Source organism: Carettochelys insculpta, chromosome 21 (assembly GCF_033958435.1).
Source record: "Carettochelys insculpta isolate YL-2023 chromosome 21, ASM3395843v1, whole genome shotgun sequence".
Classification (NCBI taxonomy): Eukaryota; Metazoa; Chordata; order Testudines; family Carettochelyidae; genus Carettochelys; species Carettochelys insculpta.
The window spans coordinates 2,871,079-2,892,318 of NC_134157.1; the positions used below are offsets into that span (position 1 = coordinate 2,871,079).

At 46.2% G+C, this 21,240-nt stretch overlaps 1 protein-coding gene and 1 long non-coding RNA gene across 2 annotated transcripts; one reads left to right on the top strand and one right to left on the bottom strand.

The window, feature by feature from the left end:
* Positions 1-3,137: 3,137 nt before the first annotated feature.
* Positions 3,138-16,543, top strand: ZMYND19 (zinc finger MYND-type containing 19). The gene is made up of 6 exons (XM_075015071.1): positions 3,138-3,296; positions 4,916-4,975; positions 6,154-6,260; positions 10,205-10,345; positions 12,993-13,173; positions 15,131-16,543. Exons 1-6 carry the CDS (start codon positions 3,246-3,248, stop codon positions 15,272-15,274), a joined length of 684 nt encoding a protein of 227 aa, XP_074871172.1. The 5' UTR covers positions 3,138-3,245; the 3' UTR covers positions 15,275-16,543.
* On the bottom strand, positions 8,728-21,198 carry LOC142023783 (uncharacterized). The gene is made up of 3 exons (XR_012648310.1): positions 21,005-21,198; positions 16,741-16,840; positions 8,728-10,314 (listed from the first exon to the last, which is right to left on the bottom strand). It is a non-coding gene; the product is annotated as an uncharacterized LOC142023783 (long non-coding RNA).
* Between the last annotated feature and the right edge of the window lie 42 nt (positions 21,199-21,240).

Below are 21,240 nucleotides of genomic sequence, written 5' to 3' on the forward strand. Positions count from 1 at the left end.
AGGTATGATAGCACAGGGCCAGCTACGTCCAAAGAGTGCCCTTTGGAGGGAGCCAGACAAACAGACCATAAGAGGAATCAGCAGGGACAGAACATGAACCAGTAGAGACCTGGGTGTGTGGCTGGCCTCCAGGGAGAAGGTCTGGGTGGGATGTGGTGCTGGGGGACAAACAGAGTGTGCAGCGCTGGTTTCAGGCTGTCACACCTGTCTCCACACCAGCCCTAAGATGACTCATGGGGTTGGCAGGGGATGCTGCTGAGACTGCAGCCAAGGGTGGAGATGGCAGGCTGAGGGAGTGCCATGACTCAAGCCCACCAGCCTGGCTGCCACCCAGGCCCTGAAGAGCTCTCAGGTGGTGATGATGTTTGGACACTCGGGACTCTACTGAAGCCATGTCCTGACTGTGAATGGCACAATGTCCCAGCACCATTGCCCAGCATTCCTGGAGGGAATGGGGCTCACACACCACCATGGAGCCACAGGTCAGTTGTCCTGCTAGCGATGAGCGCAACCCTAACACCTATGTTAACTATTCAAATCCCAGTGCAGAATCCAAATGTCACGATTCTGTTGGCAGAACGGAAGCCCTCAGATGCAACCCCCCAGCCCCCAGAGCCTGTTCCACCCTAAGGGCAGAACCCCTGGGTACAAGAGCTGCCCCACAGAGGGAGTGGGCACTAAGAAAAAGCCCCTTCTCTGAACATGCTTGCCTAACATTACCAGTGGTACTGGGAGTGCCATTTGTTGAGCAACAGTTTGCTGTGCTGGTTGCCATTCATGTAGTATTGGGCCAAAAACTTGGTGCGTTTTTGCTGATATTCCATTTCTGTGATGGTTTGTCCTTGGGTGTGTGGCTGGGCCCTGTTTGCCAGCCATTGGGTGAAAAATAGCTCCCCTCTGTGTGACATCAGCAAGTCCCAGTATTCTGAAGATTTGTAGGTTCCATTCTCCCTTGTTGCCAGAGCCCCGAGGAGCTGGAACCACTTTGTTACTTTCTTGTGAGACCTTGTGGCAGGCACTTCCCCCCCTCGGTGTCTTGTAGCCTAGCTAGACTAATTAGACTAGCGCCCCAGCGCTTACACCAGTGGAAACCTCTAATGTGGAGACATTGTCCCACTTGAAAGAAGGGAGTCCAACAGAGAAAATTAGAGTATGGAGACTTTGCAATGTAAACCTAGGCTCAGACTCATGCACAAGCCCAAACCCCTTTTAGTTCACACACAATTCTGTTTGACTTCAGCCTGAGTGCAGAACTCGACAGGGACTGAGGGGTCAAGCCTGTGTCCCATAGGGGTTCAGGCCTGAACACCATCATTTTGCGGTATGGACGCAGGTCAGGCCTAAGCCAAGGCCCCCCAGACTTGGGGTTGTGGGAGACTGATAACCCTGTTGTGTTGTTTAGCTTCTGCATCCCAAACATAGTGATACCCAAGAGACAGAAGTGATTCCTCTTGTTCAAGTACAGAAGCTTGGGTTTTAACTTCTGCCTTTAATTCTGACTGATGAGCTGCATGCACCTTGAATCTTCCCTGGCATTTACAATGGCCATCAACAGAAAGAAGTCCCTTGCTGGTCACACTGCCTGGGAGTCATGGCCACACTGCCAGATTTCTCTGGTGTGAGAGGAACAAAAAGTCTGATTTTTAAACAAGGAATGACCATGTCTGCCAGGAAGTATCAGAGAATCTGGCAGCACTGGTGATTTCAGCAGACTAGGGAGCAACACCCAGAGAGGACTAAGCAACTCTTGGAAAACCACGCATGAGAACCGCACCACTAGGACCACACGTTCATCCTGCCCCTTCTCTGAGGAGCACTGTGTCCCGCATACAACCACCTGCCACACACAGGGACATTTGTGCAAACAACGATTCTCGAAGAGGTACCACATGCAAAGTACTTTTCAATTATTTTTGATGCAGCTCCACACTGGTCTAATGAAGAACAGATGACTTTGGTTGTGCCATATGTTAACATTGCAGGAAGTTCAAAGATTTCAGCTGAAGAGTGATTCAATTTATTTGATAACATAATGGGGGAAAAAAAGGAAAAGAAATCACTGCTAATGTTTTAGAAACTCTGGGAGGCTTCAAATTAAATTTTCAAGTCTCTATTGGCCAAGCTTATGATAATGGATCATTTTCATATATTCCTTTGGCTGTAATAGGACCCTGTGGATGAGAAATTAGATATGTTGGGGGTCTGGGCCTCTGTCACTCTCTGAGAGGGCCTTCCATCTCATGGCTTGTGGCAGGTCTGTGACACCTGTTTTTGAAGTTCTTATGTTCTTAAGTTGTTGCAGGTCCCTACTAGTTAACTCACCACTCACCCTGAGTCTGACCAGCAGTTAGGAGCTCTTCTTGGGAACCTTCCCAGCAGTACTGGAAAGATAGTACCTACCTTTGTCTCTGGGGGGCCTCCTCCACCCGCAGGAAACTCTGCAGCTGCTGCCTTCAAAGCTGGGCTCCGTAGGCAGCACAGAAGTGAATATGGCAACCCTGTAACCGCCTACAACAGCTGTGAGACCTTCCCCCACATCAGCTGGTTTTGGATCAGGACCGCCACGGTGACACCACCTCACATTTCAGATGCAAAAGCCAGAAATCCCGAAATCGACCGATGTTAAGACTTTAAGATGGTGAAATTGAACAAAGTGATCCCTGAATGTGGCAGGGCCCCATGCACAGGGCTGCAAGCAGGGGGGCTCAGGAGCGTGGAGGGGCCCATGCGGATGGTGCACAGGGGTAGTGCAGTAGGCTCAGGGGCACGGGCTGTAGGGGTGGGTGGGGTACCGGGGGCCCATGCGGATGGTGCACAGGGAGTGGGAATAGGGCTGACGCCCCAGGGCGGCAGGCGAGGAGCTCCGCGGATGGGGGACCGAGCGCAGGCAGTATCACCGGCGCGGCAGGAGGACGCGGCCCCTTTAAGCCCCCCCCTCCCGTTGCGTTGCTTCAGTGTTGGCGGCACAAAGCTTCCCGCGAGTGTGACGCCATCTAGCGTGCCTAGTGCCCCACGTGACCTCTACCAGCTCCCCCTCCCGATTGGGCGTGAGGGCGGTGTCTGAGGATGACGCAGGCATGACGCGTGCCATGATTGGCTGAGCTGTGAAGGGAGGGAGGTGGTGTGCTGCCCCGCCCCCCGGGTGTGCGCGAGGCGGCGGCGCGTGGCAGCGGCGGCGGCTCCCGGGCTCCGAGTCCCGAGCGCAGGCGGCGGTGGTGCCGAGCCCGGCCCGGCCTGGCCCGGCCATGACCGACTTCAAGCTGGGGATCGTGCGGCTGGGCCGCGTGGCCGGCAAGGTGCGGGCGGAGCGGGCCGGGCCCGAGGCGGTGGGGCCGGGCCGGGGGCCTGGGCGAAGGCGGCGGCCGGCCTGGGGAGGCCGCTGCTCCCGGCACATGGGCGGGCCGGGCCGGGCCCGGGGGCGCTGTACTGTGCTGAGCCAGCGAGGTGGTGGGGTGGCTGATGGGCGGCGGCGGCGGCGGGTCCTGCCCGCGGGTAGCTTCTGGCCTCTGCCCGCCGGCGGGCCTGGCGGGTGGCCGGCTGCTGCCGAGTGCTCGGCCGCCTGCGCTCGGGGCGGCGGACGGCAGCGACGGGTCCCGGCCGTGTCTGTCCGTCCGTCGGCCCCGGCTGGCTCCGTGGCCCGCTCCAAGCCAGCCTTTGACAACTTCACGTGCCCCGCGCCTTGCGGTCCCCTGGGCTGCGGCTCGGGCGCGGGCAGGCGGAGCTGCGTTGTGCTTCGCTAAGGAAGGGGCCGCCGCGCTCCTGGTGAGGGTTCGCCCCGAAACGGGCGGCGGGGAGCCATGAAGTGGCCTCAATTCTTGCCTTTGTCTACGTTAGTGTTTAGGTTAGGGCGATCTAAGAGAGAGAAGCGTAGGCGGCCAATACGGGGCATGACTGCCCCAGAGTCTCCTAGCAGGGAATTGAATAGGCGTGGAAGAGCTCTGCGGACCTCAAAAGTTTCTCTTTCACCAGTGGATTTGGTCCAATTAAAAATATTCTCTCACCCACCTTGTGTGTCTCATCGAAACACTAAGGCATTTTTCCTCACTGAATTGTTGGTGAATGAACGTAGACCTGATGTGAAAGTGGCTAGTTCTACTAACAGATATTTTGGTAACTGGTAAATAACGTGACACTGCATTAATGTTTTAATAACTTCGAAAACGAGGAGAAGTCCTGTGGCACCTTATAGACTAACAGATGTTTTGGAAAATAAGCTTTCATGGGCAAAGCATGGCTTCGTCAGATCTGACGAAATATCCAAAATATCTGTTAGTCTATAAGGTGCCACAGGACTTCTCCTTGTTTTTTGAAGCTACAGACTAATTGGCTACCTCTCTGATACTTAACTTCTCAAATTCTAGTAGAGCCTCTAGAAAACTTGCTGTCTGGATACTTGTCCATCTCACTTCACAGAGCAAGTCCTGGCTGTGTAAGGCAGCAGCTCTTAACCAGGATTCTTAAGTCCCCTGGGGGGCTGTAAACAGGTTGTGGGGGTCTGTCAAAGTAAACCAGAGGCAGGGTCTGAAGTCAAAGTCCAAATACATTAGCTTTGCGGGTCCTTGGTCATGTGGGCCACAGGTAAGTGCCCTGCTTGCTGGCCTCTAGTGCAAGGCCTGGCTTTTAATCTTTTTAAAATACAGAAAAAGTTGTGCAGAGGTGGCCCATGAAGGTCTTATAGCAAGTTTGGAAGCTCTCGGAAAGGAGGAGGTTGAGAACCTTTGGTGTAAGGGCTATAGCTAAAAATCTGTTCCCAGTGATGCCATTGGGAGTGGGTTATGCAGGTGCTGCTCACTTGCTGTGTTTTGAAATATGACTAGTTTAAATCACATTGTAGAGTAACTTCAGTATTAACTATGTATCTTTCAAAAAGTTATGGCTGTTCTTAACTGCATTTAACATGCTTGGTATATTTCAGACAAAGTACACACTGATAGATGAACAAGACATCCCATTAGTGGAGAGTTACTCTTTTGAGGTAAGTGTTTTACGCAGTAAATTCCCTGAGCCAAAGTGGTTATTAGCCTCTTCACATACTGTGGCTAGAAGAGTGCTAGCAAATCACAGTTCCTCTCTCTGGAGATGACAGATAGCTATTACTATTAGCCTCTAGCCTACATCATGGGTTCTGGACACAAATATTAAAATGTAAGACAGATATAGTTAAAATTGTCAGGCTACAACCTTGTTTAAAAGAGTATATTTAGAGAGAGAGACAGAAAAGGTGTATTTTCAATCAAGTTAACTCAGTTGGACCCACCCCCCACAGGGGTAAACACAACCTTTAAGCCTGTGGTGTTCACAGCCTAGCTGTACTACCCTTGCAGGTGGTAAGACTGTGCGCGTGTTAAGGTGGGTGGGGTTGTTTTCAAAAGCACACCCTTTTTTTGGTCTTGGAATGGAAAGATTGTTTCCCTTTTCCGTCTCCATTCCAGTTCTATTAACAGCTGCTAATGTGGTAAGAAAAACATAATACAGCAGGATTTCAACATTTGCAAGGGTTCAGTGGTGCGGACCATCACAAATGTTGAATTTCACGAATATGGGGAAGCTGCAGCCACCAGCACTTCCTGCCTAGGGCCCCAGGGGCCTGGAGAATAATTGAATTTGCAAACCTAAAGTTCACGAATGTGGGGACCTTACTCTACATTCTAAATCAGTAAGTGTGGTCACTTCATGACTACTTATAAGGCTCTCGTACCATAGTGTCTGAGTCGTCACAATTCCTTCCAGCATCCCTGTCTGGAAAGTGCTGTTTTCGCTATTGTACAAATGGCAAACTGAGGCACAGAGACACCAGGTGACTTGCTCACTGCCTGTAGTAGAGCAGAGAACTAGATTGGCATGCTAACCATGGCACCATCCTTCCTCTTTGCACACAGCATTTCTGCCATGTGCACTCCACCTCTTTCTTCTCCCCAGTTTATCAGATTTGTGCAGTAGCAGAAACTTTTGCTTTCTGTCTAATGCAGAAGTATTGAATAACTAAAAACCCATTAAGATGAAGTGGCCAATAATCTGTTTCCTGCAGTTTCAGGGGGCAGATGATATTGAGAGTTGATTTTTACTTATTTTCCATTTTCCAAAGGGAACGTTAAGCCCTGCTACTGACAGTTGGATGCTCTTGTTCACAGAACACTCTTTCCTTCTCTCCAGGCTCGGATGGAGGTAGATGCTGATGGAAATGGTGCTAAAATATTTGCCTATGCCTTTGACAAAAACCGAGGCAGGGGATCTGGGCGTCTCCTGCATGAGCTACTGTGGTAGGTGCTGTACGCATAATTAATAAATTAAAGGTTTCAGTTAGAGGTGTAACTGCAATCTTCAGCTTGTTTGTACATATTCCGAAGTGGACTTACCGCATTTTGAATACTGACAGTGGGTGCAGGGAGAGATCTTGTGTTAAAAGGCTTAATGAAGAACAGAACCACTCTCTCTGTAAGAAATGCTGCTCGTGGGAAACTATTTGCCTGAGTTATGCTCCTCTGTACCCATACGAAAATGTAGGAGTTAAATTCCTGTGATTTATTTGTAAATATGGGCAAATATTAAACCTCTGGGTCTTCTGTGAGTAACTCCCAGTAGTACCAGTGAGATGAACCTCTGACACTTGAATAGCACAGTTTTGTGTCTCTTGTTTATCCATGATTGGGATAGGACAATGCTAAAGGTTCAATGCCCAATTTCAATATAGTAGTGCTCGGTTTGCTATTAATGTTCAATTTTGTGTACTTCATTGAATATTTGGGTAGAAGTCTATGCTTTAGATCCTCTGGCATGTCACTTGTACCTCCTTGCTAAACACTTTGGAGACTGACTTAATTCGATACTTTAAATGAATGATTTAGTTTTGTAAACTGTTCTCCTGTCTAGCTATCTCGTAGGGACTTATTTTGCTCCCTTTTATGCACAGAACAAAGCCTTTACTATCACTGGTGACTCAAAGCTGAACCGAAAAGTTTGTAGAAAAGGTAACTGCTCATGGTGAGATAATCTTGATGTAGCATGGAAGCCCTTTGTTTTGAGAAATAAACTTAGGGATATTATTTGCTGGTCATCTCTTGAGTATGTATATTGTTCCCCTAAATTGGAGTTGCTGAGAAATTAGCCACTTAAACTTATTGCTTAATGAATTTTATGGCTAAATATTTACAAAGTTGTGTGGGACACCCCCCCCCCCCCCGCTTAAACTTTCCTACTCTCTTCCTTCCTTCCACCTTGTAGTATTTTCAGGTGCCACCCCTCACTGGTGTCTAAGGCCTGATCCACACCTCAAATATTAGGTCAGCCCAGCTACATTGCTTGGGGGTGTGACATAGTTAAACCAGTTCAACCTTTGGTGTAGACAGTGCTATGTCAACAGAAGAATTCTACAGTCCACCTCTCAGGGATGCGGATTACCTATGCTGACAGGAGAACCTCTCCACAGTGTAGGTAGTGTATACAGTGAAGCATTGCCACTGTATTGTTTCAAGTATAAACAAGTCTTAGTGCCTCTGGCAATGCTAGCTAATCTTGTTGCAAAAGGAACCAACTATGTAAATTGTGTGGTAAATCTTATTGCCCATCATAGAGGGCACAAACCTAGTCCTGTAATACTTGAAGTCCAAAAGCAGAATTAAAAATCCCATAAAAAGATGCAGCTTCTCTGCAGATGACTGATTCTGGACTTTATCCACATGGTAGTGGTCTAGGTTCTTGCATATTGAGCAGCCCATTCATTCCCTGCTTTACTAGCTTGATTTCTTTACTGTTCATTTTGAATAAATTCTAATGACTTGAGCTGAACTGTGTTCAAAAATCTCTTATTGCCCCCTCACCAGGAATGTTTGCATTATGATAGCCTTTGATTACATGCAGACACACTCCCAAGTATTCCTCCCTGCCTAGTTCCTTTCACAACATGGGTCCAGGCGCCATCCAGCTGGGGCCTGTTTCGTGTTCCTGCTCCAGTAATCTGAGCTTCAGAGTCCCTCAGATTGACTCACATGAATTCGAGTCATATTTAAAAAAAAAAAAAAAAAGCCTGATGTTCTGCTCTCTCTCCAAGTAGGCTGTGAAGCTAAAGTACTGTAGGTCTTTAAATTAAATGACAGTTTTATCGTTCTCAACCAATAGATAGCCACTTTTCCTAGCCCCAAGACTTGCCTCATGCTCAGACTGAATCCCAGAACTGGAAGAAACTGCAGCAGGCAGAAAAAACTGTCAGTTGGCATTTTCTGCCAAAATGTAGTATATGCTGCAAGAGCTAAGCCTTTCTGTCTGATGTTACTAATCAGTTTTTCCAATGCCTTTTTTTTTTATTTATTATAAAGGCTGGTACCCAGTCAGTCCCATGGCTGGGGCTGCAGAGGTGCCAGTACTCAGTACCAGCACAAAAAAAGCACTGAGTTTTTGCCATTTTAGGAGCAGTCTGCTCAGTCTTGAATCGATACATTATATTGTTGTTTCAAAATAAATGTCTGTGCTGCCTTTGACACCAATTCAACTAAATGGGTTTAAAATCACAGCTCAGCCATCAGCCCAGGAAATTAGCTAGTTCCAGAATGCAGAGGGGAAGCTTTTTTCTCTATGTATCTTATTTACTTCAATGGAACATGACTTGTGGCACTTAATTGGGACTTAATAGTGACAGCATCCTGAACAACTCTGTGTCCTTTACAGAAGGACTTCCTACTCTTCCTTGTTGTATTTGCCCATGTCCTCAGGAGGGGTCCTTTGCATGTTCATCCTCCAAAGCAGAATTTTCATGTCTCTGACTAGTCTGCCCACAGGACAAGATTTCCTTTCCCATTAATTCTTTGTTCTCTGAAGGCTCCTGTGGGGGAAACCAGCCAGTGAGGATCTGCTGGGGGCAACATGAGAAGGCTTTCCTCCCTCCCCTGTCTCTCAGTGTTCACAGATGCACACATGGTCCCACAGCCTGTTGTTCTGAGCACTGGCCGGGAGGGAGCTGGTTGAAGCTCCCACAGGCCAGATCCAGCAGCTTGGCAGGCCAAATCCAACTTGCAGCCCAGATTTTCAGAAGCCATGATGTAAAGGCTGTGCCTGGTCTGAAGCATGGAGGTGCTAAAGCATTTCAAGGGTAACAGGGACAAAACAGTTTTCCCAAAAACATCCAGCCTGAGGCAGACACCCAGTGTGGAAAATTAACTCAAAAATATTAAAGTTAGGCAAAGTTATGAGGAGCTGAAAACAGGTACTTAAATAATGGGAAGAGTGTGGCAACCTGCATAAGGTGTGCCAGTATCTCTGCATCATACTCCTTATGTTCATTGTACCTACTATTACAATTTTCTTACAAGGCTGTAAATTGAATCATAGAATGCTAGGACTGGAAGGGACCTTGAGAGGTCATAGAGTCCAGCCCCCTGCCCTCATGGCAGGACCAAGTACTGTCTAGACCATCCCTGATAGACATTTATCTAACCTGTTCTTAAATATCTCCAGAGATGGAGATTCCACAACCTCCTTTGGCAATTTATTCCAGTGTTTGACCACCCTGACAGTTAGGAACCTTTTCCTAATGTCCAACCTAAACCTCCCTTGCTGCGGTATGCAAAGCATATAGCAGGATCTAGTCCTTGTCCTGCAAACTTGCACTCTGAGATGCCAGACATAAACAGGGATGATTTTAGCAAGAAAGATTGCTGCAACAAATGGATTGGGAATAGAAGAGGAGGATGGGCCAGGAACAGGGACACTTGCACATGGACTAGGATTGAGGGGGTGAAAGAAAGCAGAAGACAGATGAAAGGACAAGAAATGGGCATAGGGTAGGCAGGGGAGGAATGAAGTGAGTAGGAGGAAATGGGAAAAGTACAGGCACTAAAAATGGCGTTTGTTGGTCATTGGAGTCTAAGTCCTTGCTTTAGAGACTTCTTAATGGAGCTCTAACTGTAGAGTCGTGTGCAGGTCACACTTGCACCTAAATATATTAGATCTAATGCATCTCCTGACCAAACTGACTTCTTGCAGAAGTGAATTTATTTTATTTTGTTTTCCTTTTTTCAATTACTGTGGTCTTAGAAGTAAATTTCAGAACTCGAGCATTTTAATGGCAGACAAATAGTCTTACTCCACAAGTTTATTATCACAAGAGTGCTGTGAAGACGTGTTGCACACTACTGCTGGCAAGGGGCACACCATTCATGACCTATACATAACTATTGTTTGAAAACTGTAAGTTGTATTGAATCTCTTCCAGGGAAAGGCACCGAGGAGGGATTGCCCCAGGATTTCAAGTGGTGCATCTGAACGCAGTGACAGTGGACAACCGACTGGACAATCTGCGTTTAGTTCCATGGGGGTGGAGACCTAAAGCAGAAGAAATTTCTAGTAAACAGAGGTATATGAACACTATGGGTAGGATGTAGTAGAGATCAGGAGTAAGCTGTAGCCAACAAATTAACTTGAAAACATCTTCAAAATTCACTTGCCTTTTTGTGACTATCTTGTAACAAAACCCCAAATGAACAGACCTTGATCTAACACTACCTTATTTGTTCTTGAGCAGCCCACCATTTCTGTCCCTTCATAGAATCCTAAGTCTGGAAGGGACCTCAGCAGGTCATCGAGTCCAGCCCCCTGCTTCAAGCAGGATCAACCCCAACTAAGTCATCCCAGCCAGGACCTTGTCAAGCAGGGGCTTAAAAACCTCGAGGGACAGAGAATCCAACACCTATCTAGGCAACACATTCCAGTGCTTCACCACCCTCCTGGGGAAATAGTTTCTCCTAACACAGTAAGGTCTCAGAGGACATAACCCCGCTCTTATGCATTTGACCTCAATTTCTGTAGTAAGCCCTGTACTATGATTTCCAGTTGTGCTTAACTCGTTGCCCCTGCCCTGACTCAACCCCCTTCAGCTCCACACAGCCCCAGCTCAGCTCGCTGCCTGTGCATAGCTCCTGTTCACCCCTCACCCCCACCTCTGGCTCTAGCTTACCACCCCTCAGGCGCAGCTCCAGCTCAACCTACCCTGCCCCCGTTTAAACCCCCCACGCGTGGCTCCAGTTCAACCTGCCTGCCCTTGTTCAAACCCATTGCACGTGGCCCCAATTCCATCCTCCCGCCCTGCTTTAAGCCCCCTGTGCGTGGCTCCAGTTCAACCCCCCCTGCCCACACCCAGCTCTGGCTCTCTCTATCTGGAATGGGGGAAACAATTTACTTTGATGTATAGACAAAACAGAGCCTGTCCTCTCTGACAAAATGTGTCTAAAGATGTCTCCTCCCCTTTTGTGTTTTGTCCTCTACAATCGTGGAAGACCACTCACAAATTAACAAAATTCCATTGATAACAATCAGAATTTAAATAGGCAAAGTTTAAATGAAGCTACTGAACTTTAGTCTGACTTGAGCATAATTACTTATTTCACGTGACATTGAAAATGTGTTTTGATGGCTATAAAGCGTTACCTTTTTAATTTAATTGTCTTCTGGTATTAAACAGTTGTCTAACTTTCTCCCTTATATTCTGCAACTTTTGAAAACCTAGGTTAAAATAAAAATAATACCTACTGAAACTATAAAAAACTAATTCTTCCTAGATTATTTATATCTTAATTTGTTAAAAGAAGAAAAACAGAGTTAAGATTTTGTTGGCTTTCTGTTAAGTGTGTGTACATTGCAGTTAACTGGATCAAGGATTTCAATTCCTGCCTTAAAAAGCTAACTCCAGAAGTTGTGCTAACTTCTAACTCCAGAAGTTGTGCAGTTCAGTTGATAACCTGTGTGTAACTCATGAAATGGTTACAATATCTTGTGCTAATAAGGGTTAAGTGACTTAAACTAGATTCTAATCAAAAGATGGCTCAGGTCCCAGGAGGAGTCCTCATGGAGTCATGGTTTGTCATCACTGTAGTTTTGCAGTAATGATCTGTAATGTCTGGATTTCTCAGGTGAAATAGAAACATCAGCAGATACAACTGTTATTTAGCAGATGTTTCTGTAATGTTCACCATCACCGTATCTAATGCTGAAACAGTTCTATCACTTGTGTCTTGATGACTCAATCCCTATAATACACATCTTTTAAAATGTTAGTGTTGTTCCACAGCAAGGCAAGCATATCAATATTAGAACTGGGTAATATCAAGCAATAAAAGACAAGAACATACATAGACCAAAAACATGAAGGGAAACAGTATTTGAACCTCAAGTGCAAACTATTTTGGGGATCTTTGCAGCATAGGTTAGAGATTTAGTGCAGAGGAAAATCTTGCCACGTATAGTTATTCCTGAGAAATCTAGTGCTTGAGGTTGAAATGCTGTGTTGCTGAAGCCAGTGGCATTTAGCTAGTTATAAGACACTTGTGGCTCTTATCCTGAGGCACCAACATTTTGTCATGGCTTTTATGAGCCAACAAATGTACAGGTACTCAAATTTAACACGTATTTAGGTTAAACACAGATTCTATCCTACTGTTCTAGCATATTGTGAGGACCGGAGGTTGCGCTGCACTGCATAGACTATGACCCAAGTACCTTTCATACCTTGCTTATATCCCTGGATAATGTTTTGATTTACTTGTGTGGTAGAGCCTGAGTATCATTAGAACAGTGTTTGTATTACCTTAATGGAGACCTGTGGCCCCAGTCCAATTCTGGAACCTTAATTTCTTCTTTAATACATTTCACTACAACACCAGTAGGATGGTGGTGTGCAGAGAGCACTGGTCAATTTAAGAAACTTCCTTTGAGAAACCGGTGAATGACATCGAGACGAGGATCGCTCAAACTGGGGAACAGGTCCTTCAACCAACCCTTTTGTAAATATGATGTCCTTGGTGTAAACATTTTTGGTGGTGGCTTTTGCATCAAAGGTAAAATAGGAATCTTGAGAAGAGGACAGTTAAGGGAGGAATACGAGTGGATCCTTAACCCTGATCTGTTTACAGACCGTTTCTGCACTATCTTCTTCACAGCTTGAAGATTTAATTTCCATAAATGTCTTTTCTAAACTTATGGAATAAACATGTACTTTTACATTAAAGGGAACAAAGTCTGTACTGGCTGGCGATCCAGCAGCTTCCCACAGATCCAATAGAAGAGCAGTTTCCTGTGTTGAATGTAACACGATATTACAACGCTAACGGGGATGTTGTGGAGGAAGAGGAAAACTCATGCACATACTATGAATGTCACTATCCCCCATGCACAATGATTGAAAAACAGGTGTGTTCAAGTACTTTGAGAATAATCATAGAACAGACCCACTAGACAACTGTGTATCTAGAGATTGCTCCAGTGTAAAAGTGCTTTGCCCTTTTTAGTTTTAAGTATCTCAAGCTACCACTAATCTTCCCCTGACTCTCTGTAAAAGAAAATTCTCCCCCCACAGGTAAGAGAAAAACATGGAGACCTGGGAGCTGGGCCAGAAATGGGAGGGAACATGGGCTATAACAGAGAAAAAAGAGACTAGGCAGAACTAGGTGGCAAAATCAAATTAGTATCTTAGATGCCTATATACAAATGCAGGAAATAGCTGCACAGTGCCTCATTAGCATCTTCCCAACTTGCTCATTACCATGCCCCTTTTGAAAGGAAGGGGCTAGTGTAGACAGCCAGGAATGAATTGCCTAGGGAAGCTGTGGAATCTCCACTACTGGAGATATTTGAAAGCAGGTTGTTGGACATCTATCAGGGATGGTCTAGATAGTACTTGGCCCTGTCACGAGGGCTGGGGACTGGACTTGATGACCTCTTGCCGTCCCTTCCAGTTCTAGTATTCTATGATTCCCCATTAGATCACCTTAAGAATTCCTCAGCCTTCATGGTGTTTACACTCTGCGTAATTGGCTGTATACCACAGTTGTGTATAATCCATGCAGACTGAATATCAAAATGCTTTGGCAAGGCCACATGATGGGAGATGCACAAAGAAGGCTATTCCAGATAACAAGAGTTTCAGAGAAGGCTCATCTGCTATCAGTGGCAATACCACAAAGGGACAGCAAGACAGCCAGTTGTGGGGAAGAAGGGTTGAGCAAATCTGCTGAGGGTTTTAGAAATATTGGAATCTGAACTGATGTAGGACTTACTGATAGTGTTAATGCTGCTTTGTATGTTAGAAGATGGGCAGTAGTATTCTTTGCCTGCTGGAGAAAACTGAAAAGAGGGAGTTGCATTAGACAAAAGGTGATAAAACTGGCTGAAGGTCTGAGGAGTAGTGAAGGTAAAGTAGTAGCATGCCTGGCCATTGCTAGGAAGGAGGAGATAGGCAGCCTTTAGGCAAGGCAGTTTTTGAAGGAGAAACTGGCAGAAATCATGAGGTGAGGAGTACTTTGATGGACTGAGCCTCATTGCACTGAACGAGATCAGATGGCTTTGTCTGAACAAGGAAGGATTTTTTTCCCTTCTGGTAGTGAATGCTGAGGAAAAGAAAATTCAGGAGAGGCATGTTATCCCTTGGACCCTCCGAAGTTTAAAGTGCTTTAAATATAGTGGATGTTTCAGCAAACACATACTTAATGGACAACAAGAAGTCTTGTGGCACCCTATAGACTACCAGATATTTTGGAGCATAAGCTTTCGTGGGCAAAGACCCGCTTCATCAGATGCGTGAGTGAAGCGGGTCTTTGCCCACAAAACCTTATGCTCCAAAATATCTGGTAGTCTATAAGGTGCCACAGGACTTCTTGGTCTCAAAGATACAGACTAATACAGCTACCTCTCTGATACTTGACACCTTCATGTATGACTTTTAAAAGGCTTGTTCCTGAACAAATGGTCATGTTTTCTTTTTCTCCCTTTCCTCCTTGGGACTAATATCAAATCTCCAACAAGTCTGAGGGTTGAGCCCCTGCAGCCCTTTAGTCTCTTCTCCCTGCCCACCCCCCAGGAATACTTGGACTGTTTGCCAGAAACATGACACTGTGGAAAATATCAAGTGATCTCAGCCCATTATACCTGTTAACATCTCAGTGCTGCAATTGCCAATAGAACATAAGCCAGTGTAGTGGTGGTACACACTGATTTACTATATCTGTCTGTTGACTGTTCAGATTTTCTGAATGCTATTGTAATAGATTGGGGGGTGGGGCTTGTCAGTTGCCCTGTCATCTTAGGGAATGTCTTACCTGGACTGTTGGGTCTGAGCTGGTTAACTGATTACTATTTGTGTTAATTTTAGTTACGTGAATTTAATATATGTGGCCGATGCCAGGTGGCAAGGTACTGTGGGTCTCAGTGCCAGCAGAAAGACTGGCCTGCTCACAAGAAGCACTGTCGGGAGAAGAAACGAATCTTCCAGCAAGAGCTTGGACCAGAACGATGACCGGGTGGCACAGACCTGTCAGCAGCAGGATTCCTTCTCAAAGGCATTGGACTCTTGCTTTTGCACAGTAATGACAGACTGCTTATTGAAGCCAGAGGCACTGAAGAAGACAAACCCTGTGATGCTTGAGTAGAACAGCTGACTGGACTAAGCCAGCTCTGACTGGTGCTGTGGAAAGGGACTGGGTCTTCCCTTTCAGTATTATATTCTCAAGCAAAAGACTACTGTGGAAGCTCCAGGCAGGAAGCTTCTCCTTATTTATATGTTAATATGTTTGTAAACTCATGTACAGTTTTTTGTTAGAAATTCTCAATAGGACTCATTTACTGTATGTTCAGATGAGAACACATTGTTGGCCCACAAGTTTAAAAAAAAAAAAACTGTCATGTAGCAAAAGCTTTTCCTCCCATGTGGCTAAACAGTATCTGTGGCTGTGCCAAGGCCAGGAGACTGGCTCAGACATGAGCAGTTACTCTGGAGAACTCTGCATGGAAGTTATATTTAAAAAAGCAAAACAAACAAAGTAAAGGGTTGGAATGAATGGTTGTCTCATCTGCTCTGTAGTTTTCTTCTAATTCCTTTTAACCATTTCTGAAGCTCAGTAACACTTGGTCTTTACATCTTTTACTAAGCATTTTCTTTCTAGTACACCAAACCATGATGCTGGGCCAGAATTGAGGGATCATCAAGGAGACTGGCAAGGCAATGGAGTTAGTTGATCCCACTTGCACTGGAGAAGGTCTGGTAGAGATCATGCTTTGTCTTTGCAGAAAGTTAAATCTGGTTTTCTGCTGTGAAACAGTTTGTTAAACCAGGGTGTGAGTTCAAGTAATTCAGTAATGATGCTAATATGTACTGGTAGCCAGAAGATCATGTCTGTCTGTCTTCTCAATGTTTGTAACTGACTGGATAAGTGTAGTGGTTGCTTTGGGATACTCCTCACTTTTAAAAGATACCATCAGTCTTGAAAATCCCCTTTTTCTTGAGAGAAAATTACCAACAAAAAGAGGAGAAATTGTTTGACCTGTTTTGGAAAAGAATTATTTTGGTCCCTCTTGCTGTTTTATTATGTATAACAGATACATAAATCCTATGCTTATTTTTCCTTAAAAATAGCACCCAAATTTGAGTGTGTAATATTTTTGAGGGAAATCAATGACTCAGACATGCATTGCAAATATTCTCTCTCCTTACCAGAAAGGCATGAGGTACTGAGTTGTTAACAAAGCTTTTCTCCAAGTTCAATGAAGTAAGTGTTTAAACTTCAAAAAAAACTGGAAAAAAATGACTATACATACCAGGGGAAGGATGCAGGGGGGTCACAAGACCAACTATGCAGGTGTGACCCAGAGGAACACTGCTTGCAGACATCTCCAAGCCAGGGCACAGGGATGCATTAACACTTTAAGTGGAGCACCCATAGGGACACACATTGAAGAACCTCAGTTACTGCACAGATGTCTTACCTTGTCTTCATGTGGATAAATCTGAGCAACAGTGGAGCTCAGGTTATTGGGAAGGGGTGGAGATCTGAGAACACTGACCAATCTTCAATTATATTGGTATCTGCAACCAAAATGAGGGAAGAACTGCATATTTAGGGAGTATGGAGGGATACGTAGGCTATGACCACACTTCTAAAATTAAAGTGAAGTTGTGGCTGTGCTTTAACACAGCTGTTTGGTGACAGTAAGAGTGCTGGAAGAGAGCTCTCAGTATTCCAGGTAAACCACCTCCACAAAGGGAGTAGTTTCCAGTGCTGGAAGTCTGTTTACAGTGATGCTTTACAATGCAATAGCTTGCTGTGCTGTAGACGTGTGTGTGTGTGTGTGAGAGAGAGAGGGAGATTCACCCCTCTGAGTGCAAAAGTTTCAGTGCAGTACCTTGCCAGTGTTGACAAACGAGGTGGTCTCATCTACCTGCTGTGGGTAAATCCCTTTCTAATAATGTTCCACCTTTCTGCTAGTTCCTGTTATCTGGCTTCATACTGGTAAGCAGGAAGTTAGGAGGTTGTAAGTGAAACAATGTGCTGTTATTGATATGCTACCTGGATTTTTGTACATGGATCGTGAAAAAGGAGGATTAGGTAATGTTGGACTTGGAGTGTGTCTTTATATGTACATTGGCCCTTACAACAACTTCTCCTTTGGTTAATCAGATCAGTGGCATGCAGATGAAGTAATGGGTGAATGTCTCTGAAACCCTCTTCTAGTTAAAAGGGGAAACCTAGCACTCTTCTGTTTCCATATCATTTGCATGACACTATATTGATAAAGTGACGAGATGGAGGGAGGATTAGGATTTTATACCTGCCTGTTTCCCCATTGCCAACATAGATCACCAACTAATTGGACCTGAAATAACTGCCTGAGGGTGGCATGAGCCAGCTGCCTGCATGCCTCAGGCTAGGGGATTGTAAAAATACACTGTGGACCGGGGTTCCCGATCTTTTCCAGACAGGGACCCATTTTGACAATTCAGGAAGACTTGTTGACCCAAGGCAATTCAAAAACCGGGTGTGGGGGAGGGTGGTGGCAGAGCAGAACTGTAGCCAGCTAATTTTTGTACCTGAGCCAATAATACAAAATTGTGCTCCCTCATGTTTATATATTTATAGTTATTTCATAGAAAAGGGAAAATAATAAAATAATGCTACATTTACTATACTTAGTCAGAGCTGTGGTGGTTGAAAGACACTCAGCCCCAAACTGCTTCCCCCCTACCCTCCATCTTAAATCCCACAATCAGGTGCTTGGTGGAGTAATATTCAGGCTAGAAGGGGCTAGGGAAGTCACACTCAGGCTAGGAATCATTCAGGGGCAAAAGGGACTAGAGACAACACACTGGGGCTGTAGAGGGTTAGGGGAGTCAAACTCAGGGGCTAGGAGTCACTCAGAGCCTGAAGGGAGCTAGGGGAGGCACAGGAACCACCGTGGCTGGAAGCAGGCTGGGGTGCAGAGCCCCAGCCGGCAGCACCAGCTGCAGGAACCCTGCTTGGGTCTACAGGGCCCTATCTCCTGCAGAGGCTAGAAGCCAGAGAGTTAATCAGCTTGGCCCTCTCTCCTTCTCAGACTCAGGCCCCCACCTTACCTGAGCTGGGTGCTGCTCCTCAGGTATGCAGTTCTCTGCCCTGCAGCTGAAATGGTTCTCAGTGTAACTGAGTGGTTTAACTGCCTGACAGCTGTTAATCCAATTAAGAAGTTGAGAACCACTTCAGGAGTGAGAATTGTTTCTTAATAGCCACCTGTGGAGCTGCCCTGCCCAGCCAGCCCAGCCCAGCCCCCTTTTGAAATGTAATTGCAACCCATAGGTTGGGAAATCCTGCTGTAGATATTAGGGCTCAAATTGGAACCTATACTCTGAGACCCCACAAAGGGATCGGGTCCAACAGCCTAGGTTCCATCTCAAGCCCAGACATCTACACTGCACTTTTATAGCCCTGCAGTCCTTTTAGCAGGTGACCTGGGACTCCTGCAGTTGTATCACATACCTTTTGAGCCCAGCATACACCACTACCATGAGCTACAAAGGTAACTGCTAACCACTGTAGCCAAGGCCCTAGAAGAGGTCTTGGTATACACTTTATAAAGTGGCAGATTATTTGCTAGACAGCAATTTTGGAATCCTGGGTTAAATCCCAAGTTCCAGGACAGAAGATTGGTTTTAGTGGTTGGAGACATATATGTTTCAGTTAGTCTAGCATGTTGAAAGGCAGGTTGGTCAGTGGATAAAATTTAGATTTCATTAGAGACCTGAATTCTGTTCCTAGCTTTTTCTAGGGTTTTATGCCACCTTTGTTAATGTATGAGTAAAAGAGTGCAGAGGCAAGGCTAATTTTGTTCTGTCTTCTAGGTTTGGAGTACAGTAAAAGCTGTGTTATTCAGCACTTGGGGTGGCTACCCCAGGGTCGGCTTCCTGGCCAGGGCCAGATGCTGCAAGACTGACTTCCTGGCTGAGGTTGGCTGCTGTGGGGCTGGCTTCCTGAGTGGGGACAGCTGCCCAGCCGGGCAGCCTCTGCAGAAGCAGGTCCCCTTCCTCCTTCCCTCCCTGTCCCACTTGACTAACTAGAAAATCTGATTATCTGGCAACTTCTGATCAATAAAGGTTGTGAAATGCATGGTAAATATACACACCAAATAACAGAGATGAGATTTGAATTTCAGGGTTTCCTGACTCAGTGCATTTTCCTATAGACTACTGGGTCTCTGCCTGCTTCTGTGGTGCAGCAGTACTGATATCCCCATTCATCAAAATGCAGAACATCCTTGTAATGGATGGGAAGGCTACTATCTCTTTTCTAGCCATCCCAGTATTCAGTTATCTGAACTGCCCGTAAATGGTAACAGAGAGGAAGCTATGCTAGTCTATACACTATCAAAACAAAAAGCAGTGAAGTAGCACTTTAAAGACTAGCAAAATAGTTTTAGGTGAGCTTTCGTGGGACAGACGCACTTCAGGTCTGTCCCACGAAAGCTCACCTAATAAACTATTTTGCTAGTCTTTAAAGTGCTACTTGACTGCTTTTTGTTTTGCCCGTAAATGGTTAATCCCAGAGACTGACAAACACCCATATGAGCCAATGGGAAGAGAGGGGGATTTTTGAAATGGAGCAGTCAGCTCCTGGGTATGTACTTTGCGTAGCCAGAGGACAGTCAGAGATGAATTAAGCCTGAAACCAGGCTTGGAAGTTTTCAGGAATATCCATGCCATGAAAGAAAATCTTAGAACAACAGATAGGTGAGTAGAAAGGAAATGTTTAGCCAGATGCAATCAAATTGTTTGTTAATTTGGGGTTTGGTTTGGAACTTTTCAGGTGGCTCAGATACCACCTCTAATTTTTAAACTAAATCCATGGGAAGTAATTGTTTTTTAATCTACCCTTTTCTTAAGTGCTCTGTAACACCTAGCAACAAAGTAGACTTACCAAGTAGGTCATCTTTGTTTTGTTAAGAAAAATCACCTTTTTAAGACTATGGTTTGGATTCCTGCATCCTATAGGAGGTTTGTGTGTATGCATGTCTAAAGCTGAGAGGTCAGCTTATCAGAGTTTGCAGTTTTTCAGGCCATCTCCTAAAGGATGGATAAGAGCTAGGGGTTAACTCATAGGTAGACATCCCAAGTGTGTCTTCTTGGGTTTAAAAAAGGCATTTTTTTCACTTGGTTGGTGGCAGTGACCTCCCAAGGTCAGGGTATCTGTGATCTTGGGAAGTTTTTAAGCTATATGTAGCTACCTTTCTGGAGTAGCCTAGTGGCAGGGATCAGCAACCTTTCCCATGCAGTGTGGAAATTTGACCTTGCTGTACACTGAGGGCACCTGATACTTTTTAAAAGTCACTAATAGTCTTTCTTGCAACAGCTTCATTAACAAACAAAGCAAGACGCAGAGCTCTCCTGTGTAGGTGGTGCTGGTTGGTAGCATTAGCTGGTCTGTTAATCCACAGGCAGCCTGGCTTTGAGCAAGCTCCTGGCTGCACGGAGGTGATGGGGCAGAGCTCCTGCCTCAGTGCCACTCTGGGCACCTGCGCTGGAGCTCGCCGGCCGAGGGTGGGTGGAAAGGGGGGCGAAGGCGGCCCTTTGTCCTCCTGCATTCGTGGCCAAAGAACTCCGGCCCCCTCCCTACTCAAGTCCTTACATGGGCCCTTGGCTGGGTTTCTCAATGGCTCCCCCTTCTCCGCCCCAGGGTGGGGTGGGCGGCCTCCCGACCCCGGGCGGGCGGCCTCTGGTTGGTACCTTCGCACAGACGGACTAAACTGCTGCCTAGTCCGCCCCCAGCCGAGCCAGGCTGCTTCCTTCTCTCCCGCTCCAGGCCTGGCTCGGGCCGCAGACTCCCGTTAAGGCCGGGCCGGGCCGGGCCGGGCCTTTCGCCGCTCCCTGCCGGCAGGAACAGCGCACCAGGCCGCGCTGGCTTTAAGTTTATTCATGAACTTAAGATTTACCTCAGCCGGCCCGGCCCGGCCCGCCCCGGC

What these genes read in the sequence shown, in the direction of transcription:
- ZMYND19 (XM_075015071.1), top strand. Translation starts at nt 3,246, where the DNA reads ATGACCGACTTCAAGCTGGGGATCGTGCGGCTGGGCCGCGTGGCCGGC. An exon ending in TGGGCCGCGTGGCCGGCAAG is followed by an intron (nt 3,297 to 4,915) that starts GTGCGGGCGGAG and finishes GGTATATTTCAG; the next exon opens with ACAAAGTACACACTGATAGA. An exon ending in CTCCTGCATGAGCTACTGTG is followed by an intron (nt 6,261 to 10,204) that starts GTAGGTGCTGTA and finishes AATCTCTTCCAG; the next exon opens with GGAAAGGCACCGAGGAGGGA.